This window comes from Bos indicus x Bos taurus, chromosome 15, assembly GCF_003369695.1.
Source record: "Bos indicus x Bos taurus breed Angus x Brahman F1 hybrid chromosome 15, Bos_hybrid_MaternalHap_v2.0, whole genome shotgun sequence".
Lineage (NCBI taxonomy): Eukaryota > Metazoa > Chordata > Mammalia > Artiodactyla > Bovidae > Bos > Bos indicus x Bos taurus.
In genome coordinates, this window is record NC_040090.1 from 29831516 (window position 1) to 29854153 (window position 22638).

Sequence of the window (22638 nt, forward strand, 5' to 3'; positions counted from 1 at the left end):
ATACCTCTCCATCCTGCCCCAACTTGGGCTCGCTGAGTCCATCAGTGGATATGTGCAACCTTTCTCCAAATGAAAGACTGGATGTGTGAGTGGGGTTTGGGGAAGGGGGTCATTGGAGATGGGATTACACTTTCTGGTACCTCTGTCTGCAGAAACCATTCTTGGGCACTAGAGAAATTTCCAAGGTGGTTAGGCTTCTTTTTTTTTGGTGGGAGGGGGCTACGCCACAGTTTCAGACTTGGTTTCAAATCCTGAAACCAAGTTTCAAATCTTGGTTTCAGACCAGGGATTGAACCCATGTCCCCTTGCTTCAGAAGGCTGGAGTCTTAACCACTAGACCATGAGAGAAATCCCCTGGTTAGGCCTCTTGATTGATTCCCTATCCTCTGTTTCTTCCTGGGAATGATGGAGCTTGTCCCGTGTGCTTGATCATGACTGCAGGTCTTTGTGCACACAGGGAGGCGTCTGTCACATCGCTGACCACCAAGAGGTACATCCTGAGGTTCCCAGCGCTGGAGACACTGATGCTGGATGACAACAAACTCTCCAACCCCAACTGTTTTGTCAGCCTGGCCGGGCTCAAGAGGTAAAGCTAAAAGCCTGTCTCTGCAGGGCCCTCTGTAACCCCCATCCTTGCTCACACCTTGAGTACTGCTCTAGAAGCCAAAAGGCCTGGCTTTAAATCCCAGTTCCTCCACTTATCTCAGCTGTGTGGGCATGGGTAAGTCATCTCCCCTCTGAGCTTTAGCTTGAGCCAAAAAAGCAGGGCATTGGTAAAGATATTTCTGATCACATGATTGGTTTAGAAGCAGCAAAGAGGAGATTAGGATGAGATATTATCAGAAACGGGATCCTAACCCTAAGAGAGGAGATGGAATAAAAGAAAAAAGAGTGAGAATCAGATAAGTTAAACTCTGAGCTCCATCTATAGATGGCCCTCTATACATCCAGAGATTCAACCAACATAGAACTCATAATTGTGGAGGCCTGACTATATTTGGTTAAAGCAATGAAATGCTGGCCTTTAAATGATTAAATTTTAGATCTCTGGAAATTTTACTTGGGGTTCAAATGCCATTTACTGAACACTACTTTGTATTCAGTACACAGAGTAGTACACAAAGTTCACTACATTATTTACATATTTTGTCAATCCTCACAAGAACCTCAAAAGGTTAATAAATGCTACCCCCATTTTAGAGGTAGGGATATTGAGACCCAGAGAGGGTAAGTCATTGGCTCAAGGTCACAGAGGAGGAGTAAGTGTCCAAGACTGATTCCATGTTCGTTCCCTAAAGTTGCTTGGTAAATGTCCCTGAGGTATCATTACTGCTGTGATTCTGTATTCACTTTCCTTAATTGAAGACTGAAGAAGTTAAGCCTGGACCAAAACAGGATTTTCCGGATCCCGTACCTACAGCAGGTTCAGCTCCGAGATGGGTCTGGAGATTGGGTTGGAGGCAGGGGGAGTCCCCGGAAACAGCCCCAATCCATGCTGCAGTCCAAGTCGTGGATATATGAGGCCTCAGATGACCAGCCGGATTATACTATACTGCCCATGAAAAAGGACGTTGACCGGACAGGTTAGTGATACCCCTTGTTAAAGAGACTCTTGACCCATGGTGTGAATAAGCTTCTAAGAATTGATTCTGAAAGTCTATGGCTCCCTGGGGAGCTCCTGCTTCTCAACTGCTGGGTCTGGGGAGATTGCGGTCTCACATAAAATATTTCAGTAACTTCCTACCTGTTCTGTCAGTCAAGATGTTTTTACAACCCAGCTATAAGTGTATTTTTTAAAATTTTTTATCTCAAATAGTAAGAGGCTAGAAGTAAGCCTTTCCAGTGATGGTTAATTCTGGGGTGCATTGGCATTCTCAAGGGACTCAGGCTTCTTCCATCCTCTCTTCTCCATCCTGGGCCTGCTTGCTTGTCCTTCCTTGCTTGTCCATTTGCATGTCTTCTTTGGAAAGATATCTATTGATATCCTCTTTGATTATTTTTTTGCTATTGAGTTTTGAGTTTAAAAAAAATTACTTTTTGGATAGGAGTCCCTTGTCCAGATACAGTAATTAAAAATATTTTCTCCCCTTCATTCGGTTGTACTTTCATTTTGTTCATGGTTCCCTTTGCTGTGCAGAAGCTTTTTAGTTTGAGGTGTACAGCTGAGTGATTCAGTTATACATTTATATGTATATGTTTATATTTTTTTGATTCTTTTCCACTGTCATTTATTACAAGATTTTGAAAATAGTTCCCTGTACTATACAGTAAATCCTTGTTGTTTATCTATTTTATATATAGTGGTATGCATCTGTTGATGCCATACTCCTAATTATGCTTCCTCTTTCTTCCCCTTTGGTAACCATAAGTTTGTTTTCTGTGTGAGTTTTTCTGTTTCATAAATAAGTTCATTTGTACTATTTTTTAAGTTCTCCATATAAATGATATCATATGATATCTGTCTTTCTCTGTATGACTTCACTTAGTGTGATAATCTCTTGGTCCATGCATGTTGCTGCAAATGGTATTATTTCACTCTTTTATATGGCTGAGTAATATTCCATTGTGTGTATATCACATCTTCTTTATCCATTCATCTATTGATTGACACTTAGGTTGCTTCTGTGTAGTGGCTGTCATATATAGTGCTGCTCTGAACATGGTGGAGTTACATGTTTTCTTTGAAATTAGTGTTTTCATCTTTTCTGGGTATATGCCCAGGAATGGGGTTGCTGAATCATATGGTAACTCTATTTTTAGTTTTTTAAACAACCTCCATACTGTTTTCCATAGCAGCTTCATCAATTTACATTGCCACTAGCAGTGTACAAGGGTTCCCTTTTCTCCACACCTGCTCCTACATTTATTATTTGTAGACTTTTAGTTGATGGTCCTTCTGATCTGTGTGAGATGATACTTCATTGTAGTTTTGATTTGCATTTGTCCAATGATTAGCAATGTTGAGCATCTTTTCATGTGCCTGTTGGCCATTTGTATGTCTTCTTTGGAGAAATAAAGGAATGTTCTAGTTCTGTAAAAAATGTCACGGGTAAATTGATTGCATTAAACTGTAGATTACTTTGGATAGTGTAGCCATTTTAATAATATTAATTCTTCTGATCAATCTATGGTATATCTTACTATTTCTTTAAATCATTTTCATGTCCTTTATCAGTGTTTTACAGTTCTCAATATATAAGTCTTTCACCTCCTTGGTCAGGTTTATTCCTAAGTATTTTATTCTTTTTGATTTCAATTTTAAAAGGAATTTTTTTTACTTTCTCTATTTCTCTGTTAGTGTAAAGAACTACAAGTGGTTTCTGTATATTAATTGTTTTTTAAAGTTTATTTATTTATGGCTGTGCTAGGTCTTCATTGCTGTGTGAGCTTTTCTCTAGTTTTGGCAAGCAGGGGCCATTCTCTGGTTGTGGTGCACAGGCTGTCATTGCAGTGACTTCTCTTGTTGCAGAACATGGGCTCTAGGGTGCTCAGGCTTCAGTAGTTGCGGCACCCGGGCTCAATAGTTGAGGCTCCCAGACTCTAGAGCACAGGCTCAATAGCTGTGGTGAATGGGCTTAGTTGCTCTGTGGCATATGGGAGCTTCCCAGATCAAGATCAAACCTGTGTCTCCTGCATTGGCAGGTGGAATTTTTACCATTGAGCCACCAGGGAAGTCTGCTATATGTTAATCTTGTGTCCTACCACCCTGCTGAACTCATTTATCAACTCTAGTAGTTTTGTGTGGAGTCTTTAGGGTTTTATATATATATAGTATAATGTTATCTGCATATATGACAATTTTACCTCTTCCCTTTCAGTTTAGATACCTTGTATTTCTTTTTCTTGTCTGATTGCTGTGGCTAGGACTTCCAATACTATGTTGAATAGAAGTGGTAAGAGTGGGAGTCCTTGTCTTGTTCTAGATTTTAGCTGAAAAGCTTTCAGCTTTTCAAAGTTGAGTATGATGTTGGCTGTAGTTTGTCATAAATAGCTTTAATTATGTTGAGATATGTTCTCTCTGTACCCACTTTGGCAAGAGTTATTTTTTTTATCATGAATGAATGTTGAATTTTATCAAATGCTTTTTCTGCATCTATTGAGCTGATCTTGTGGTTATTGTCATTTCTTCATGTATCACATTGATTTGAGTCAACACATCTATTCTGTATGTCTGCATCTCTATTCCTGCCCTGCAAATAGATTCATCAGTAATGTTTTTCTATATTTTCTATATATGTGTGTGTGTTAATATGTGATGTTGTTTTTCTCTTTCTGACTTACTTTATTCTGTGTAACAGGCTCTGTGTTCATCCACCTCTCACTAGAACTGACTCAAATTTGTTCCTTTTTATGGCTGAGTAATATTCCATTGTATATATGTACTACAACTGTTTTATCCATTCATCTGTTGATGGACCTGTAGGTTGCTTCTATGTCCTGGCTATTGTAAATAGTGCAGTGTGTATGTTTGTTTTAGTCGCTAAGTCTTATCTGACTCTTTGCAACCCCATGGACTGTAGCTTGTCAGGCTTCTTTGTCCATAGAATTTCCCAGGCAAAGCATACAGGAGTGGGTTGACATTTCCTTCTTCTGGGGATCTTCCAACCCAGGGATCGAACCTGCATCTCCTTTGGTTCAATTCTTTAACCACTAGTAGACAGATTCTTTACCACTGAGCCAACTGGAAAACCCGAACATTGGGATATATGTGTCTTTTTCAATTATGGTTTTCTCAGGGTACATGCCCAGTAGTGGGATTGGGTCTTCATGGCTACATATGGGCTCTTCTTTAGTTGTGGTATGTGGGCTTCTTATTGTGGTAGCTTCTCGTGTTGCAGAGTGCGGGCTCAATAGTTGTGGCACACAGGCTTAGTTGCTCCAGGCATGTGGGATCCTCCCAGACCAGGGATTGAACTGGTGTCCCCTGTGTTGCAAGGTGGATTCTTAACCACTGGACCACCAGAGAAGCCCAGCACTTTAATCATTAATCTTTATAAAGTTTCCCTTGCCCTATTTTTTCTCCTTCATTCTTAATTCCTCCTACCATTTCCCATTTTCATCTGTTTTTGTGCTGAATATATTTTCCTGGATATATGGATATATCTTCATAAAATATATTAGTTTGTGTGTAATGTGTTTTGAGTTTACATAATGGTAATATGCTTTTGAGCCCATTCTTTTAATTTTTTTTCCACTCAGCACTCTTTTTAAGGTTTTCCTTATTGCTATATGCCCATCCAGTTCTTCCTTTTATCTAATGCATAATATTCCACAGTGTGCTCTAACCACACTTGATTCATCTATTCCCTTGCTAATGGACACCTACATCACCTAACCTTGTGTATGTTTCTTGCATATACCCCTGGCCAGAGTTTTTCTGGAATATTTACCTAGGAGTGAGTTTGTTGGATCACAGAATATATGCATACATAGTTTAAATAAGTGCCACCTGATTGTTCTTCAGAATGCTGGCCCTGGTATATACACTCATACTTGAAGAACATCAGAGCTCCTGTTTCCTTACAACCTTGCCTGCACTTGATATTTCCAAGCTTTTTAATTGTTCTAAATTTTGTTATTTTGGTGGGTATAAAGTGATATTTCATTGTTTTAATTTCTATTTTATAAATATTGGTGATGTTAAGTATTTCTTCATTTACTTAGTTTTCAACTTTTATGAATTGCTATTTCATATCCCTTGATAGTTTTAATATTTTCAGTTTCTTCTTTTATTTTGTAATCACTTGACTGTTTATTTCATCTGCGATGGTAGAGATGACATTTTGAAGAGAAATTCTTAAGTTTGATTTACCCAAGTATATTAGTTTGCTAAGACTGCCCGAATACCATACACTGTTTGGCTTAAACCGCGGATATTTATTTTCTCATGGTTCTGGAGGCTAGAAGTCCAAGATCAAGGTGTTGGCAGATTTAGTTTCTTTTTCAGCCTCTCTTTGCTTATAGAAGACTGCCTTCTTGCTGTATCCTCATTTGGTCATCTCTCTGTCTGAATTGTCTATGTCCTAATCTTCTCTTCGTACAAGGAGAACGTTCATATTGAATTAGGGTCTATCCTAATGAGCTTATTAACCTCAGTTACTTTTTTAAAGATGCTGTTTCCAAATACAGTCTCATTCTGAGGTACTAGGGGGTTAGGAGTTCAGCATATGAATTAGGGAGGTGATGGGGGACGACACAATTCAGTCCATCACACCACACCGGTACAATTTTATCATATGGCTTATGCCTTTGGGTTCTTGTTTAAGTATCTCCCTTTCTCATGGTCACAGAGATAGTTTCCTATGCGGTATTGCTTTTCATTTTGCTGTTGAGTTGATATCTTTCAAAGAGGGTTTGCATATAATAGATTTTTCTCAGCCCATAAAATATCCCAAATTACATTTGTTTTGTCATTATACTTGAATGCTAGCTCACTGAATAGAGAACTGTAGCCTTAAAATAATTTTTCCTGAGAACTTTGAAGATATTACTTGATTGCCTTCTAAATCCATTGTTGCCATGAGAAGTCTGATACCAGTCTGATTCCCATCCCTTTATAGGAAACCTATTTTTACTTCCTGGAATAATATTTCTCTTTTTTCCTTTGGAAATTTGAGTAAGGTGCTTCTGGGTATGCGGTTCTTTTTGTTATTTTGTTAGGTACTTTGTTCTTTCCAAGATAGTTTCCTTAATCTTGGAAAGTTTTTATTATCCTTCATTCCATTCTCTGTTTTATGAATTAGCTCCTCAGATGGACCTTTTCTTCTATACAAGACATTTATTGAATCTTTTATTTGATTATGATACTTTAAAATTACAAAATTAGTAACAGTTTCTCTTCCATAATGACCTAATTTTGTCTTAAAATGAAATAGTCTTTTGAATTCCTTCAGTTCAGTTCAGTTCAGTTCAGTTGCTCAGTCGTGTCCCACTCTTTGCAACCCCATGAATCGCAGCACGCCAGGCCTCCCTGTCCATCACCAACTCCCGGAGTTCACTCAGACTCACGTCCATCGAGTCAGTGATGCCATCCAGCCATCTCATCCTCTGTCGTCCCCTTCTCCTCTTGCCCCCAATCCCTCCCAGCATCAGGGTCTTTTCCAGTGAGTCAACTCTTCACACAAGGTAGCCAAAGTACTGGAGTTTCAGCCTTAGCATCATTCCTTCCAAAGAAATCCCAGGGCTGATCTCCTTCAAAATGGACTGGTTGGATCTCCTTGCAGTCCAAAGGACTCTCAAGAGTCAAAAGCATCAATTCTTCGGCACTCAGCTATCTTCACAGTCCAACTCTCACATCCATACGTGACCACTGGAAAAACCATAGCCTTGAGTAGACGGACCTTTGTTGGCAAAGTAATGTCTCTGCTTTTGAATATGCTATGGCCATAGTTTTTCCTGTGGTCATGTATGGATGTGAGAGTTGGACTGTGAAGAAGGCTGAGCACTGAAGAATTGATGCTTTTGAACTGTGGTGTTGGAGAAGACTCTTGAGAGTCCCTTGGACTGCAAGGAGATCCAACCAGTCCATTCTAAAGGAGATCAGCCCTGGGATTTCTTTGGAAGGAATGATGCTAAAGCTGAAACTCCAGTACTTTGGCCACCTGATGCGAAGAGTTGACTCATTGGAAAAGACTCTGATGCTGGGAGGGATTGGGGGCAAGAGGAGAAGGGGATGACAGAGGATGAGATGGCTGGATGGCATTACTGACTCAATGGACATGAGTCTGAGTGAACTCCGGGAGTTGGTGATGGACAGGGAGGCCTGGCGTGCTGTGATTCATGGGGTCGCAAAGAGTTGGACACGACTGAGCGACTGATCTGATCTGATCTAGGTTGGTTATAACTTTTCTTCCAAGGAGTAAGCGTCTTTTAATTTCATGGCTGCAGTCACCATCTGCAGTGATTTTGGAGCCCCCAAAAATAAAGTCTGACACTGTTTCCACTGTTTCCCCATCTATTTCCCATGAAGTGATGGGACCAGATGCCATGAATTCCTTAGAAGGCATTAATTATTCTATTTAAAGTTTTTATTCTTTTGGTTAAATGACCTCTCTTTTTTTCAGATGCTGGTTCTTCTTTTATATTTAATAACTTTCTTTCATGGTGCTAATTTTTCTCAAATATTAGGAAGTGCCTGACTGTACATCTCTTGAATGGTTCCCAGTCTGAACCTTAGAATCCAGGTTCTGGTTTCTGGAGTTCTTTCTTATAACTGTGGGAAGGGCCAAGGCCTGAGTTCAGATAGAGTGTACCTCAGTTCATCTTCCTAGATGTGGGGGCTCTCTGTCTCTCCCCAGAAGATCACTGCTTAGCACCCACACTTATGACCATGGCTCATCCTTTAGCTAACTCCTACTTTTTTCCTTGCACAAACCTTTAACAGATTCCTTTCAGACCCTTGTCATCAGAGTTGTTCTTGCCACATGGTGTTCCACCCATATTATTGCTTATTTCATTTTAATGTAACCTTCTCAATATAATATCATTAACATGTGGAAGGGGTCCCATTAGTCAGGGCAAAGGTGAGTGGTCCCTGCATAGGATCCAGACCCAGCAGATGCTTTGCTTTATTAGGTTGAACTCAGCTGTTTATTGGCTCCTCTTTGATGATTTCAAGAATGAAATCACTCTGCAGCCTCCTTCTCACTTGTCTCTCCTGAATTCACTGTCTTAACGCATTCTATTTCTACTAGTATAACAAATAGTATTTTTAAATCCTCCGACAGAATATCTTTTATATACATTTTTCTTTTCTAAAACAGTTGGTTTGCCTTCTGACCAATACTGACTGCCCTGTAGTTCTGAGGCTTACAAGAGCTTGCATAGTACAAAGTCAGGAAGAAGATCAGTGTGGCTGATATATAGTGAGTGAGGGCCAGGGTAGCATGAGATAAGACTGGAGAAGTAGGCAGAGGCGAGATCAGGCAGGACCTCCAAAGCCTGGCCAAGGAGTTTGAATTTTGTTCCAAGCACAAAGGGCGTATTACCCGATGCGTGTCACAGCTGGTTCCTCTTCCTAGTTAGCACTGAAGCTTAGGACCAAGGAGCACCCGCTGCGGGAGATACTCTGCTGCACACAGTGGGTGGCAGACGCAGACCCTGGCCTCCTAGGTGTCAGTTAGCGCTCTCACCAATCTCCATTCTTTTCTCTTATATTTCAGAGGTCGTGTTCTCATCTTATCCTGGATTTTCAACCTCAGAGGTAGGAAATGCCTACTTTATATATTTGTCCTTGCATTAGAACATTAGTTTTAGTAAACAAAAATAAGTTGACAGAGCCATGAGAGGCATTTGCATATATAACACTGAGGAAGCCCATTCACTGAATGCGGATTTCCTGAGTCCCGACCACGTGCCAGGCGCTATGCTGGCCTATGGAGATGTAGCAGGGGATTCAACTGACAGGTCCCAGGCCTCACACAAGCCACAGACCAGCTTCCTTCTTCTTCAATGGGGATGATTCCTGCCTCAAGTGATCAAGCTGGCATTGAACTGAGGCTGCCACTAAGATGAAGCCCAGTGGTTCCTTAACAAGAGCCCCCACCCCAAAGCTAGAGCGATCCTGGCCAAACACACCACCATCTGGGATCTGATCCTGGTGTCACAGGCTTAGACACTTGATTTTTGTCAGCACAGAAAACTGTCTTTTTTCTCAGGGTAGATGCTCACTAAGCAAGTTCAAGAAGACTGACACACTAATATTTATCTATTTATTCACTTACTTATTTATAGTAAGAAGTACCATTATTCAGTTAGGCAACCTGCATCCTTGGGTCACAACTCAGTATACCCTCTCCCCACAGATACAACTGGGTGAGAAATTATATCAATTGCTATATTATTGCCACTTAACAAGCCAACACAGTTGTTGACTTCAAACAATGACAATTTATTATTTCTAACAATTATTTGGGTTGATTAGGTGGTTCTACTGGTGTTTAGCTAGGGCACATTCCTGCAGCTGGCAGGTTATCTAGGAGCTGGACTCATAGACAGCTGGCAGGACTTGTCATCTTTATGTTACCTTTTCATCCTGGACTTCTTTGCAGCAAGGTGGCATTAGACTTCCAAGAGCAAGGTTCTGAAATTCAGGCAACGGCATTTTCTGTTGATCAAAGCAAGTCATAGGCCAATATAATACTGCAGTGCAGTTCTGATGCTAGCCACTTGGAATTAGCCTGAGCCCACAAGAGCAGAGTCCCCAACAAGACTGCCCTCACTTTAGGCAGTACTTGCGAGTGGGGGGTTCCCGGGCTATTTTAATGGCAGTAAATTCTACAGCTGCCACGATCCCCTCAGGTTCAGTAATTTGCTAGAATGACTCAGAACTCAGGAGACCATTATACTTCTGATTACAAATTGACTATAAAGGGTGCAAATCAGGACCAACCAAATGAAAAGATGCACAATGAGGGCTGGGAGGGTTCGAAACTTAGAGCCTCTTTGCCCTCTCACTGTGGAATGAATGTGTGACATGCTCCCAGCACAGCTGATGGGTTCACCAGCCAGGTAGCTCACCAGAGCCTCAGTGGCCAGGACTTGCACTGGAGTTTCATTGCATAGCCATGATTGATCGAACCGTTAGCTACATGATTGAACTTGATCTCTAGCCCCTCTCGCTTCCCCAGAGGTCAGGCTGGCTCAAACCCCAATCCTCTGATCACATGGTTGTCTTTATAATATGGCCAGCCCCCATCCTAAGTCATCTCATTAGTGTGAACTCAGGTATGATCCAAGGGGTTATGAATAACAAAGACATTCCTATCACTCTAGAGATTCCAAGGGTTTTAGAAGCTCAGTGCCAGAAACCCAGGACAAAGACCAGACAAATTCTTTATTGTGCAGCAGCCAGTCTGGTTTCAAAGGATTAGAGATACAGACTCCAGGTCTGAATGGCAGGAGCAGCCAGGTCACTCTGCATAAAGTTATGCCTAACAGATAGAAGGGCTTGTGGCCATAGAAGCCAGAGATTATTGGCAGGTTGCTTAGTGCTCAGGTCCCAATTGTGTGCCATCTGAGAATGTAGAGTGATTGGAATGGATGGAACTTTTAGTGGCCCCTCTATCAACATCAAATACATCCCCCCCAAGACAGGGCCCTCTGTGACCCCAGCAGAGCCAGTCACGCCCTCAGGTCAGGACCTTCCTGGCCCTGGAGAGGGCTAGATAACTCCCAAGCCTGTCTGGTTTTTTCTTCTCTGTGCTTCAGTCTGACTTACCTTCTTTGGCTCACATGGCCTCCCTCCAGATCGGGAATGGCACAGTTGAGGAGATGCCTTAACAGACTGCCACCACCTTCCCCTCCAGCCTCTGGGAGATTGCATTCCGATTTCCCTGAGAGGAGAGTTCCCAAGCACCATCACTGGTTTTTGTTTTACTCTCACCCATGACTCATCCATTTGTGGCTGTACAACGTGGAGCCCAGGAAGAAACAAAATACTTGGCCCCAAGTAGGTGCTCCACAAACGGTTATTGAATGAGCTGGTGAAAATAAGTGACTTGCTCAAGATTACACAGCAGTTAATGGCACCTAGATGAATCAAGTTCATCTGAAGCCAGTCATCTGAGCCTGTGACTTCCTTTGGCTCCATCTAACTCAAGGAATCAGTGAGTAAACTGAGTTTGGCATAGTTAATCCAGCAACTTCCATTTTTCAACTTGATCGTCATCTAGGACTTAGCTACTGTTTCATCCTGGAATGAAGAACCCTCCACTGTAGGATTGGATGAGTGCATCAGAGCAGTAGTTCAAGGCTCAGCTCACTCCTGCTCTGTCTCCTCACCAGGAAGAGTCCCCTTAATGATGTGAGCATGTACCTGCCCTTTTGCTTTCTGGAGAAATCTTAACCCAACTGTATAGAAGGGCAAGTTCAGGATAAGCCACTATAGGGCAGAAAGTGGGAGGTGAGCAGGGAGCTTCTGCTGTCTGCCCTGCTGCTGTGCCATCCTTTGGCTTCAGAGAACTTGAGACTGGAACTTCGGGTATAAGAGAACGAACTAACTATGTGACATCAGAGAACTTGGAGCCAGAACTCTAGGCCCTTGGTGACATGCCCCCCTTATGACCCCAGAAGCCTCCTTTGGGCCAGCCCCTCTGGAATGGTCATTCTTTCCACCACCCTCCCTAGGAAGGGTCTGTTGGTCCACTTCTTTATCACCACAGCGCTTTGACTTTGACTCTTTTCCTTCTAAGACGACCAAGGTATGTGCACTTCCGCCCATATTCGAGATTCTTCCTGTGAAGTCACTGAAGGCAAGGAACCAGACGCTGGCCCCACCCTTCCCAGAGCTGAGATACCTTAGCCTGGCCTACAACAAGGTGACTCTTGGCTTCTCTACCTCTTTCCCCAGGAGCAGATGGGAGGGTGGGGTGTGAATTGCTCTGGCCTGAAAGCCAACCCTCCCATTCCCTGCATCAGCAGAACGCAGGTTCAGGAATTCTCAGGGTGGGGGTTCTCAGGGGGAAACAGAAGGCAAGCAGGCAGAGAAAGGAGTCATTCGATTCAGTCACAGGTATTGATTTACCACTCACAATGTTCCAGGCTCTGTGCTGGGCACTGGGGATACAATTGCACGAAGAGATTTGACCTCTGCCCTTACAGAGCTTGTCACCTACAGGGAAGACAGAGCGAACAAATGATCACAGTATAAACATGCCCAGTGTTGCGAAGACATTCACAGTGCTATGAACTATGTGAAGGTTAGGTCTCACCTCATATTTGGGACCAAGGAAGGTACTCTTTGAGAGTGGTGTTTAAGCTGAGATGGAAATCAGGGAGCTTAGTGAGGTGAAGATTGAGGGTTGAGTGACTTGAGACATGTTTAAACCAAAGAGAACCGCAGATGTAAAGTCCATGGAATAGATTTAATATGTGTTTCATTTACAAGTTTTATGTTAACATATTTTTCCATGTCTTATAAAACTTCCTGTAAGCCCCACTAATTGAGCCCTACTCAGGTGTGAAATGCCAGCAACTTTTAAGAAACCCGGCTTACATTGCTCCTGAGGCAAGCAGTTAGTACAGCCAAACTCCCCAGGTGGTTTTCCTCTAAGAGTTATAATTTTAGTCATAACATTTAGGTCTTTGATCCATTTTGAGCTAATCTTTATATATGGTGTGAGGTAGGGGTCCAGCTTCATTCTTTTGTATGTAGATATGCAGTTTTCTCAACACCTTTTATTGAAAAGACTGTTCTTCTGCCACTGAATGGTCTGCTCACCCTTGTCAAAAATCAGTGGACCGTAGATGTATCAATATTATGGATTATCCTATTGTTCTTGAAACTGGTAATTTTCGTCTTTTCTATTTATTGATCCAAAATAGAAATTACCCTTTTATTGACTTAGAAAAATAACTAGCTACTGCTTTCTTTGGATCTCTCTGTTGTCTGTTTACTATTTCATTGATTTTTGCTCATAATTTTATTTCTCTCCTACTCACAATGAGTTTAATTGACTCTTCTTTTTCCTAGATTCCTAAGTAGTATAATTTTAGATCGTTGATGTAGACCTTTCTTCTTGTTAATATAAGCAACTATAAATATCTTCTTTAAACACTGTTGGAGCTGCATTCAATAAATTTTGTGTTTTGATTTTCATTCAATTAAAACATTTTTAATTTTTTGTGATTTTTTCTTTGACCTATGGTTTGTTTAGAAGTGAGTGGTTTAACTTCCAAATATATGGGGGCTGTTCCAGATAACTTATACTTATTGAGTTCTAATTTAATAATGTTGTAGTCAGATAACATAATCTGTAAGATTTCATCCTTCTGAAATGTATTTAAACTTATTTTATGGTCCACCCTATATTCTAGGTTGGTGAATGTTCTGTGTGCACTTAGGAAAAAAAAATGTATATTCTGCATTTTGAGGGGATAGTGTTCTATAAAAAGTTATTGTGGTCGCTACAATAGTGAAGCTGAGTAGTTGCAATGGAGGTTGAATGGCCTGCAGAGCCTAAAACATTTATTATCTGGCCTTTGACAGAAAAAGTTTTCTGACCTCTGGTCTAGATGATCAAATGTCAGAGTCCTTCAAGGCCTACTCTGAATCTCTTTCTCCTCTTCCTCTGTATTTTCTCCTGAGACTGGCTTCACATATCCATTGCCTATGACCAGTGCCTCATAAACCTTTAACTCCTTATTGTACCCCAGACCTACGTGAATTTCTACTTGGAAGTCTAAAAGGCACCTCCAAAGTAGACATATACAAAGTGAATTAATGATCTTACCAGTTCAAATTTGAATGTTCTTCCACTGTTCTGTATCTTAGTCAATAGCTGAGTTACTTGGGCTGTTGACTCCTTCAGCTACTTGAGTCAAACCCTGGTTGTCATGTTTGATACTTCTCTCTCCTGAAAATCCCTCCTCCCCACACACAAATAATCCATTTCCCAGTCTTGTCAAATTTAGGTCTTCATATTTTTTTATGGAAGTATAGTTGACTTACAATATTGTGTTAATTTTAGATGTACAGCATAGTGATTCAGTATTTTTGCAGATCATATTCCATTATAGGTTATTACAAGATAATGAGTATAATTCCCTGTGCTACGTAGTATATCCTTGTTGCTTATCTATTTTGTATATAATAGTTTATATCTCTTAGTCCCATAACCCTAATTTTGTTTGTTTTCTGTATCTGTGAGACTTTCTGTTTTGCATATACATTCACTTTTGTTATTATTTTTTAGATTCCAATATAAATGATATTATATAGTATTTGTCTTCCTCTGACTTACTTCACTAAGCATATTTCCTAGGTCCATCCATGTAGCTGCAAATGGCATTATTTCATTTTCTTTATGGCCAATACCACCAATTTACATTCCCTCCAACAGTGTACAAGGTTTCCCTTTCTCCACATCTTCTCCAACATTTGTTATTAGTAGACTTTCTGATGATAGCCATTCTGACAATGTGAGGTGATATTTCATTGTGGTTTTGGTTTGCATTTCTCTAATACTTAGTGGTGTTGAGCATATTTCATGTGACCTTTGGCCTTTTGTATATCTTTGGGAAAATGTCTATTAAAATCTTCTGCCCAAGTACTATTTACAACAGCTAGAACATGGAAGCAACCTAGATGTCCTTCAACAGCTTAGTGGATAAAGAAACTGTGGTACATATGTTCAATGGAATACTACTCAGCCATAAAAAGGAACACGTGTGAGTCAGTTCTAATGAGGTGGATGAACCTAGAGCCTGTTATGCAGAGTGAAGTAAGTCAGAAAGAGAAATATAAATATCATATACTGATGCATATATATGGAGTCTAGAAAGATGGTACTGATGAATTTATTTTCAGGGCAGCAATGGAGAAACAGACATAGAGAACAGACCTATGGACATGGCCGGGGGAGAGGAGGGAGAGGGTGAGATGTATGGAGAGAGTAAAATGGAAATTTACAATACCATATTAAAATAGATAGCCAGTGGGAATTTGCTGTATGACTCAGGGAACTCAAAACAGGGGCTCTGTGATAAAGTAGAAGGGTGGGATGGGGAGGGAGGTTCTGGAGGGAGGGGACATGGGTGTACCTATGGCTGATTCTTGTATGACAGAAAACCACAAAATTCTGTAAAGTAATTATCCTTCAATTAAAAAAATAAAGTGGTAGAAAGCAAAACAAAAATCTTCTGCGCACTTTTCAACTGGATTATTTGGTTTTATTTTTGATAATGAGTTGTATGAGGTGTTTGTTTTAGATATTAACCCCTTGTCAGTTGCATCATTTGCAAATATTTTCTTCCATTCCACAGATTGCCTTTTTGTTTTATCAGTGGTTTCCTTTGCTGTGAAGCTTTAAGTTTAATTAGACTTCTTCATCTGTTTATTTTTGCTCTTTCTTTGGCCTTAGAAAATGCAAAAAAATATTGCTGTAATTTACGTCAAAGTGTTCTACCTGTGTTCTTCTAGGACTTTAATGATTTCAGGCCTTAAATTTAGGGGATGAAACTGTTTTGAGTTTTATTTTTGTATATGTTGTAAGAGAATGTTCTTTTTATTTTTGGGGCTATGGCATGTAGTTTGTGGGATCATAATTCCCCAACCAGCGTCTAAGTAACCTGGGCCCTTGGCAGTAAAAGCATGGAGTCCTAAACACTGCACAGCCAGGGAATTCCCAAGAGAATGTTCTAATTTTTTTTTTTTTTACACGAAGCTGTCCAGTTTTCCCAGCATTGCTTATTGAGGAGACTGTCTTTTTTCCATTGTATATGCTTGCCTCCTTTGTCATGGATTGATTGTAGGTGTGTGGCTTTATTTCACAGCTCTTTATTCTATTCCATTGATGTATGTATTTTTGTGTCAGCACCACATGGTTTTTATGACCATAGCTTTATAGTATAGTCTGTAGTATGAGAGGATTATACCTCCAGCTTTGTTCTTTTTCCTCAGGATTGCTTTGGCAATTCTGGGTCTTTTTTGATTCCATAAAAATTTTAGAATTATTTTTTCTATTCTTCAGAAAAAAGTAATGGGCATTTTGATAGGGATTGCATTAAATTTGTAGATTGTTTTCGGTAGTATGTCCATTTTAATAATAATAAGATATCAAGGGATATCTTTTCATTTCACTGAATCATCTTTAAATTCCGTCATCAAAGTTTTATAGTTTTCCAAATACAAGTCTTTCATACCCTTGTTTAAGTTTATTCCTAGGTATATTTTGGGTGTGATTTAAAAAAATTTTTTAAATTGAAGAATGCTTGCTGTACAATGTTATGTAAGTTCAGTTCAGTTGCTCAGTTGTGTCTGACTCTTTGCGACCCCATGAATCGCAGCACGCCAGGCCTCCCTGTCCATCACCAACTCCCGGAGTTCACTCAGACTCATGTCCATCGAGTCGGTGATGCCATCCAGCCATCTCATCCTTTGTCATCCCCTTCTCTTCCTGCCCCCAATCCCTCCCAGCATCAGGGTCTTTTCCAATGAGTCAGCTCTTCGCATGAGGTGGCCAAAGTATTGGAGTTTCAGCTTTAGCATCAGTCCTTCCAATGAAACACCCAGGACTGATCTCCTTTAGAATGGACTGGTTGGATCTCCTTGCAGTCCAAGGGACTCTCAAGAGTCTTCTCCAACACCACAGTTCAAAAGCATCAATTCTCCGGTGCTCAGCTTTCTTCACAGTCCAACTCTCACATCCATACATGACCACTGGAAAAACCATAGCCTTGACTAGACAAACCTTTGTTGGCAAAGTAATGTCTCTGCTTTTGAATATGCAATCTAGCTTGGGCATAACTTTCCTTCCAAGGAGTAAGCGTCTTTTAATTTCATGGCTGCAGTCACCATCTGCAGTGATTTTGGAGCCCCAGAAAATAAAGTCAGCCACTGTTTCCCCATCTATTTGCCATGAAGTGATGGGACCAGATGCCATGATCTTTGTTTTCTAAATGTTGAGCTTTAAGCCAACTTTTTCACTCTCCACTTTCACTTTCATCAAGAGGCTCTTTAGTTCCTCTTCACTTTCTGCCATAAAGGTGGTGTCATCTGTATATCTGAGGTTATTGATATTTCTCCCGGCAATCTTGATTCCAGCTTGTGCTTTTTCCAGCCCATTATATGTTACAGGTGTACAATATAGTGATTTATAGTTTTTAAAGGTTGTACTTCATTTGAATTACTATAAAATAATGCCTGTATTCCCTGTGTTGTACAGTATATCCTTGTAACTTATTTCATATTTAAGGGTTTATACATCTTTCTTCTCTACACCTATATTTCTCCCTTCCCGCTCCCTATTGGTCACTGCTAGTTTGTTCTCTGTATCTATAAGTGTGCTTCTTTCTTATTCACTCATTTCCTGTATTTTTTAGATTGCACATATAAAAGATATCATACAATATTTTCTTTCTGCATCGCACTTATCTCACTTAGAATAATACTCTCCAAATCCATCTGTGTTGCTGCAAATGGCAAGATTTTCTTTTTATGGATGAGTATTAGTGAATTGTGTATATCTATGTATCACGTCTTCTTTATCCATTCATCTGTTGATAGCCACTTAGGTTGCTTCCCTATCTTGGCTGTGGTAAATAATACTGCTGTGAACATTGGGATGAATGTACCTTTTCAAATTACTGTTTTTTTTTCCCAGATATTTATCCAGGAGTAGAATTGCTGGGTTAATGGTAGTAAATGGTTCCTTCTAGTGTATTTTTCATTTCAGTTACTGCATTCTTCATCTTTGGTTGTTCTTTATATTTTCTAATTCTTTGTTTAAAAACTTCCAGCTTTTCCTCTGTGGATGCATTCTTTGTCTGAGTTCTTTGGTCATCCTTATGATCATTACCCTGAACTCTCAGGTAGATGGCCTATATCCACTTAGTTTTTCTTCTGAGGTTTTACCTTGTTCTTTCATCTGGAACATGTTCCTGTTTCACCTCATTTTGCCTAAATTGCTGTTTCTGTTTTAATGGATTTGGCAGGCTGGTTCTGTATCTTTTCTGGTAGGTTCTGGTGCTTGTCATCAATGGTCATTCTGTAAATAGTTGTGATTTTATGTGCCTGTGAGAAGAGGTGAGCTCAGGGTCTTTCTACTCCACCATCTTGGCCAATCCCTGGTCTGGAACGGTTGTTTTTTATGTGGGAGTACCATATGTTGGCTGGGTGTCCCCAGTGTCTTTGAGGTGAGAGCTGGATCTGAGGTGGACAGCAGCCCAGTCTTTCCTCAGGGGTGCTGGCCTCTATGATAGAGGGTGGGGCTGGTGTGGGTCAGCTGGCACTCCAGCAGAGAGTGAGGCTACCAGCAGAGGCAGAGGCTACTCTGTCAAGGGGCAGGGTCTGCTGCCTAGCTGCGGGGGTGGAAACCTGGAGGGTCTGATTCGGGCTGAGTCTGTTCCCTTTAAGTGTGTGTGGTTTTCCTTCTCCCACACTGGGGCCTTTGCCCTGAAGGAGGGGAGCGCACAAGTAAGGGGCTCCTGTGCTTTACAGAGGTCCAGCGCTGTGCCTGTGTAGGCGTCTGCAGTTCTACTTAGCTGCAGTCCAAGTTGCATCTTTCCCCCGTTATGGTCGGCCCAGATCTAGTGCACAATTAATTGTAGCACAGAATGGGCAGGGCTGGAGCCTTCACTAGGCTGGGACTGGGAATCCTGGCGTTGTGCTTGTGGGAACTGAAGCGCTGCTCAAGCTGTAGGAAGTTGGGCTGCTTCTGTGTAAGTGCCAGCAGTGGCCACCATTGCCCACCAGGCCCCCCGCACCACCTCTGCATCCCTAAATGGATTCTTTTCCTAGAACCTGACTGCCCTAGATCCACTGCTGGCCTGGGGTGTTCACTCAGCTCAGATTGAGAGTGTGGCATGGCCGCAGCTGCTAGGGTAGACCACCCCCTGCCCTGTCTGTGGGTGAGCCAGCACCCACACCCTCCTCACCAGTGCAGTCTAGGCTTCAGCCTTTCTCCAGCCTGTCCCAGCATTTCTCCAAACAGCCACAGGGTTTGCCCTTTCTGTGTAGGACCCCAGGACTGGACACCCTGTCTGTGTCCTGACCCCCTCACTCCCTGGGATAGTATCCACCACGCCGTCTCCCTCTTCCTCTTAGTCCCCTCCCAGGGACACAGATCCTGACCAAGTGCCTTTCTTCTCATCCTGCCTGATTATGTGGGAGTCTCTCTTGTAGCCTTGGTGGTTTAGGAGCTCTTCTGCCAGATGCCATAACGTTTTCCATGAAAATTGTTCCATGTGTAGATATAGTTTTGATGTGTTTGGAGGGGGGGTGAGCTCCATATCCTCTTTACTCTGTCATCTGGATCCCCCTCCTGAAGCAATAGCCTAGGTCTTCATATTTCTAAAAATTCATCTAATAGGTTCTCTATGGACCAACATCTTTAATAAACTTTGGTCCGGCCCATACTTGCATCTCCAGTCTCATTTTGCACCAACCACCTTTTCTCTCTGCTTTTAGTCACACTAGTCTATGGGGTCACACAGAGTCGGACACTGAAGTGTCACACTGAAGTGACTTAGCAGCAGCAGCCTTCTTTAAATCCATCCAACAGGGTTTCTCCTCTTTGCTGTGGTATCTTTCACACATTCTTCTTTGTATGGAATGTTTCCTCTCTGCATTAGAGGAAGTAATACTACCTGCTGTGACAAACTAAAAATGTCAATGAACGCAAAAGTGTATTTCTTGCTTTTACAAAACCCATTGTGGATATTCCTGGCTGGTAGGTGGCCTTTCATATGATTCTTCAGAGACCTAGATCTCTTCTGGCCATAGCTCTGTCATCCCATAGGACCTTAAGAGAACTTACTGAATCCTATGCAACTGGTCAGGTGGCTCAGTGGTAAAGAATCCACCTGCTGATGCAGGAGACATAGGTTCAATCCCTGGGTCAGGAAGATCCCCTGGAGCAGGAAATGGCAACCCACTCCAGTACTCTCGCCTGGAAAATCCCATGGACAGAGGAGCCTGGGCGGCTACAGTCCATGGGGTTGCAAAGAGTCAGACACGACTTAGCGACTGAGCATGCATGCACACAACTGGTGGAAAGATGGATGAGTGAGGAGAGGATCCTGCAGGAGGTTTTGAATGGGCTGCACCTGGAAATGGCATAGCCCATTTATCACTTCCACGCAGGTGGCATTGGCTAGAACTGAGTCATAGGCCCACGTCTAGCTGCCTAGGAGGCAAGAAGAAACAGTCTAGCTGTATGCCCAGAAACTAGAGGGAATGTTTCGATTAATACAGAGATTTCTTTGACACGTACTGCATCCCCCACTGCATTCACTCATCGCCTCCTGCCATCCTTTGGATCTCAGGGATGCCCTCTCTTAGCTCTGTGACTAGGTCAGACTAGGTGAAATTGCAGAGATAAGACAGTCCCAGCAGTAAGTCCTGTCCCCAGCAGCCTCACTCCCCCAGCCCCACTCCCACCCCAGACCTTGCAGGCATGCAGCCCTGCATTGTAGGGCCTAGAAGCAGTTGGGCAGAGGTGCGGGGTGGTGTCAATCTGATGCTCTCCTGCATTCCTTACAGATTGCAAAGGAAGATGCCATCCTGCCGGTAGCTCTCTTCCCATCTCTCTGTGAGCTCATCTTTCACAACAACCCTCTGGTGGCCCATACACGAGGTATGGTACCCGCAAACCTGCCCCCTGAGCCCAGTCCCCAAGAAGCAGTGTGGAGAACCTCATCCCTGCCTCAGTGCCAAGCCCTGCTCTGCTCTGTGTCACGGGTGGACAAGCTTCATAGTGCACTGCGGCTGTAGAAAACAGCAGAGGCTGCTGAGCACATGCTCGCACTGACTCATCCCAGCAGCAGCCCTGAGAAGCAGGCATTATCGTCCTTATGCACAGAAGACGAAACTGACGATCAGAGAGAATCACAGGCTACCCAAAGTCACACAGCAAAAAAAAAAAAAGGCAGCACTGGAAATGCAACACAGAATTATCTAGATCCTGTGTGAGCTCCATAATGACACTCTGCTCTGTGGGATAAGTTGCTGCGACCTCACTCCCCACTTCCCAGCTGGGGAGGAGCGTGAAGCCGAACTGCAGAGCCCTCCCCCTCCCAGAACACCTGAACGCAGTAGCTGCCGCGTCACTAGTGGAGCCCACTGTCCAAGATGCAGCAGCTGGAGGCGTTTAGAATTCTGGGTCTCTGGAGTGACAGTAGGGTATTCTGATCTCTGCTCTACACTGTCTTCATTGCCTCGGGCAAATTCCTTAACCTCTCTGTGACTCCGTTTCCTCATCTGTCAAATAGGCATGATATAGGTTTCTACCTCCTAGGGCTGGTGTGAGAATTAAGTAAGGTTATACATGTACATGAACAGTGCCTGGCACATAGAAGCCCCCAGTAAATGTTAGCTAACAAAATAATCTTATTTTCCCATCATGGCTCCAGGGGTCCCACCACTGCTAAAAAGCTTCCTCCAGGAGCGGCTGGGAATCCACTTAATTCGAAGGAAGATAGTAAAGGCTAAGCATCATATTTTGATGCCTCGGAAGGACTCTCGGAAGGTAAGGCTTCAAAGGCAGGACCCCCAAGCCCAGAGGGAGTGGAGCCTATTTTAATGCTGCAGATCAGCCTGGCAGCAGAGCCACTCCCACCCACAACGCCTGGGAGCCTTCTGTTAGGTTTGTAGCAGCAGTGCTGTCTTCTCCTTCCCTCACTGTATGACATACAGATATATCCAGGAGAGGTAAGACAGTCAGACACCCAAAAATTAGAGTAGGGAGGAGTATGGAGGGCATTGAGTCTGATCCCCTAATTTTCCAGAGGAACCGAGGTCCAAGAAAGACACTGTGGAGAAGCGGGGGGAAATCAGTCAGAAGACCCACATGTCAGTCTGGTGCCATCATTTCTCATAACTGCCTAAACTTGGGCAAAATTTCCACTCTCTGAGCATCAGCTTCTCAACTCTAAAACCTCTGAGCTGCTGAGAGGACTGGATGAAATTGATACATTATTAACTTCCCAAACCCCCTACCAGGGCAAGTTACATCACCCCTGGTATCATGAAGGGCTGTGCCAGCCCTAGAATACGCATCTCCTGCCTGACTCTTGGGAAGCATTTCCTGGTGTGGAGAGCGGTCCGCCCCCTCGGTGCCTCCCCTCAGCTAGTAGTCCAGACTTAACTTCTGGGATGCCATAAAGTAAGATCCCTCTTTCATCCAAAGGATTTCAGAAATT

General features: G+C 42.4%; 1 protein-coding gene across 5 annotated transcripts in view; it reads left to right on the top strand.

The window, feature by feature from the left end:
- The window catches only part of XRRA1 (X-ray radiation resistance associated 1), a 67656-nt gene that overhangs the window by 39894 nt on the left and 5124 nt on the right, over positions 1-22638 (top strand). For 4 of the 5 annotated variants that reach the window (XM_027562898.1, XM_027562899.1, XM_027562901.1 and 1 more), the window contains 6 exons: positions 458-586; positions 1366-1583; positions 9162-9202; positions 12192-12317; positions 20981-21074; positions 21850-21965. In XM_027562898.1, the coding sequence (XP_027418699.1) occupies positions 458-586; positions 1366-1583; positions 9162-9202; positions 12192-12317; positions 20981-21074; positions 21850-21965 (724 nt within the window). Of the gene's footprint in view, positions 1-441; positions 587-1365; positions 1584-9161; positions 9203-12191; positions 12318-20980; positions 21075-21849; positions 21966-22638 lie in introns of all 5 variants that reach the window. The other variant, XM_027562900.1, reaches the window with a different exon arrangement.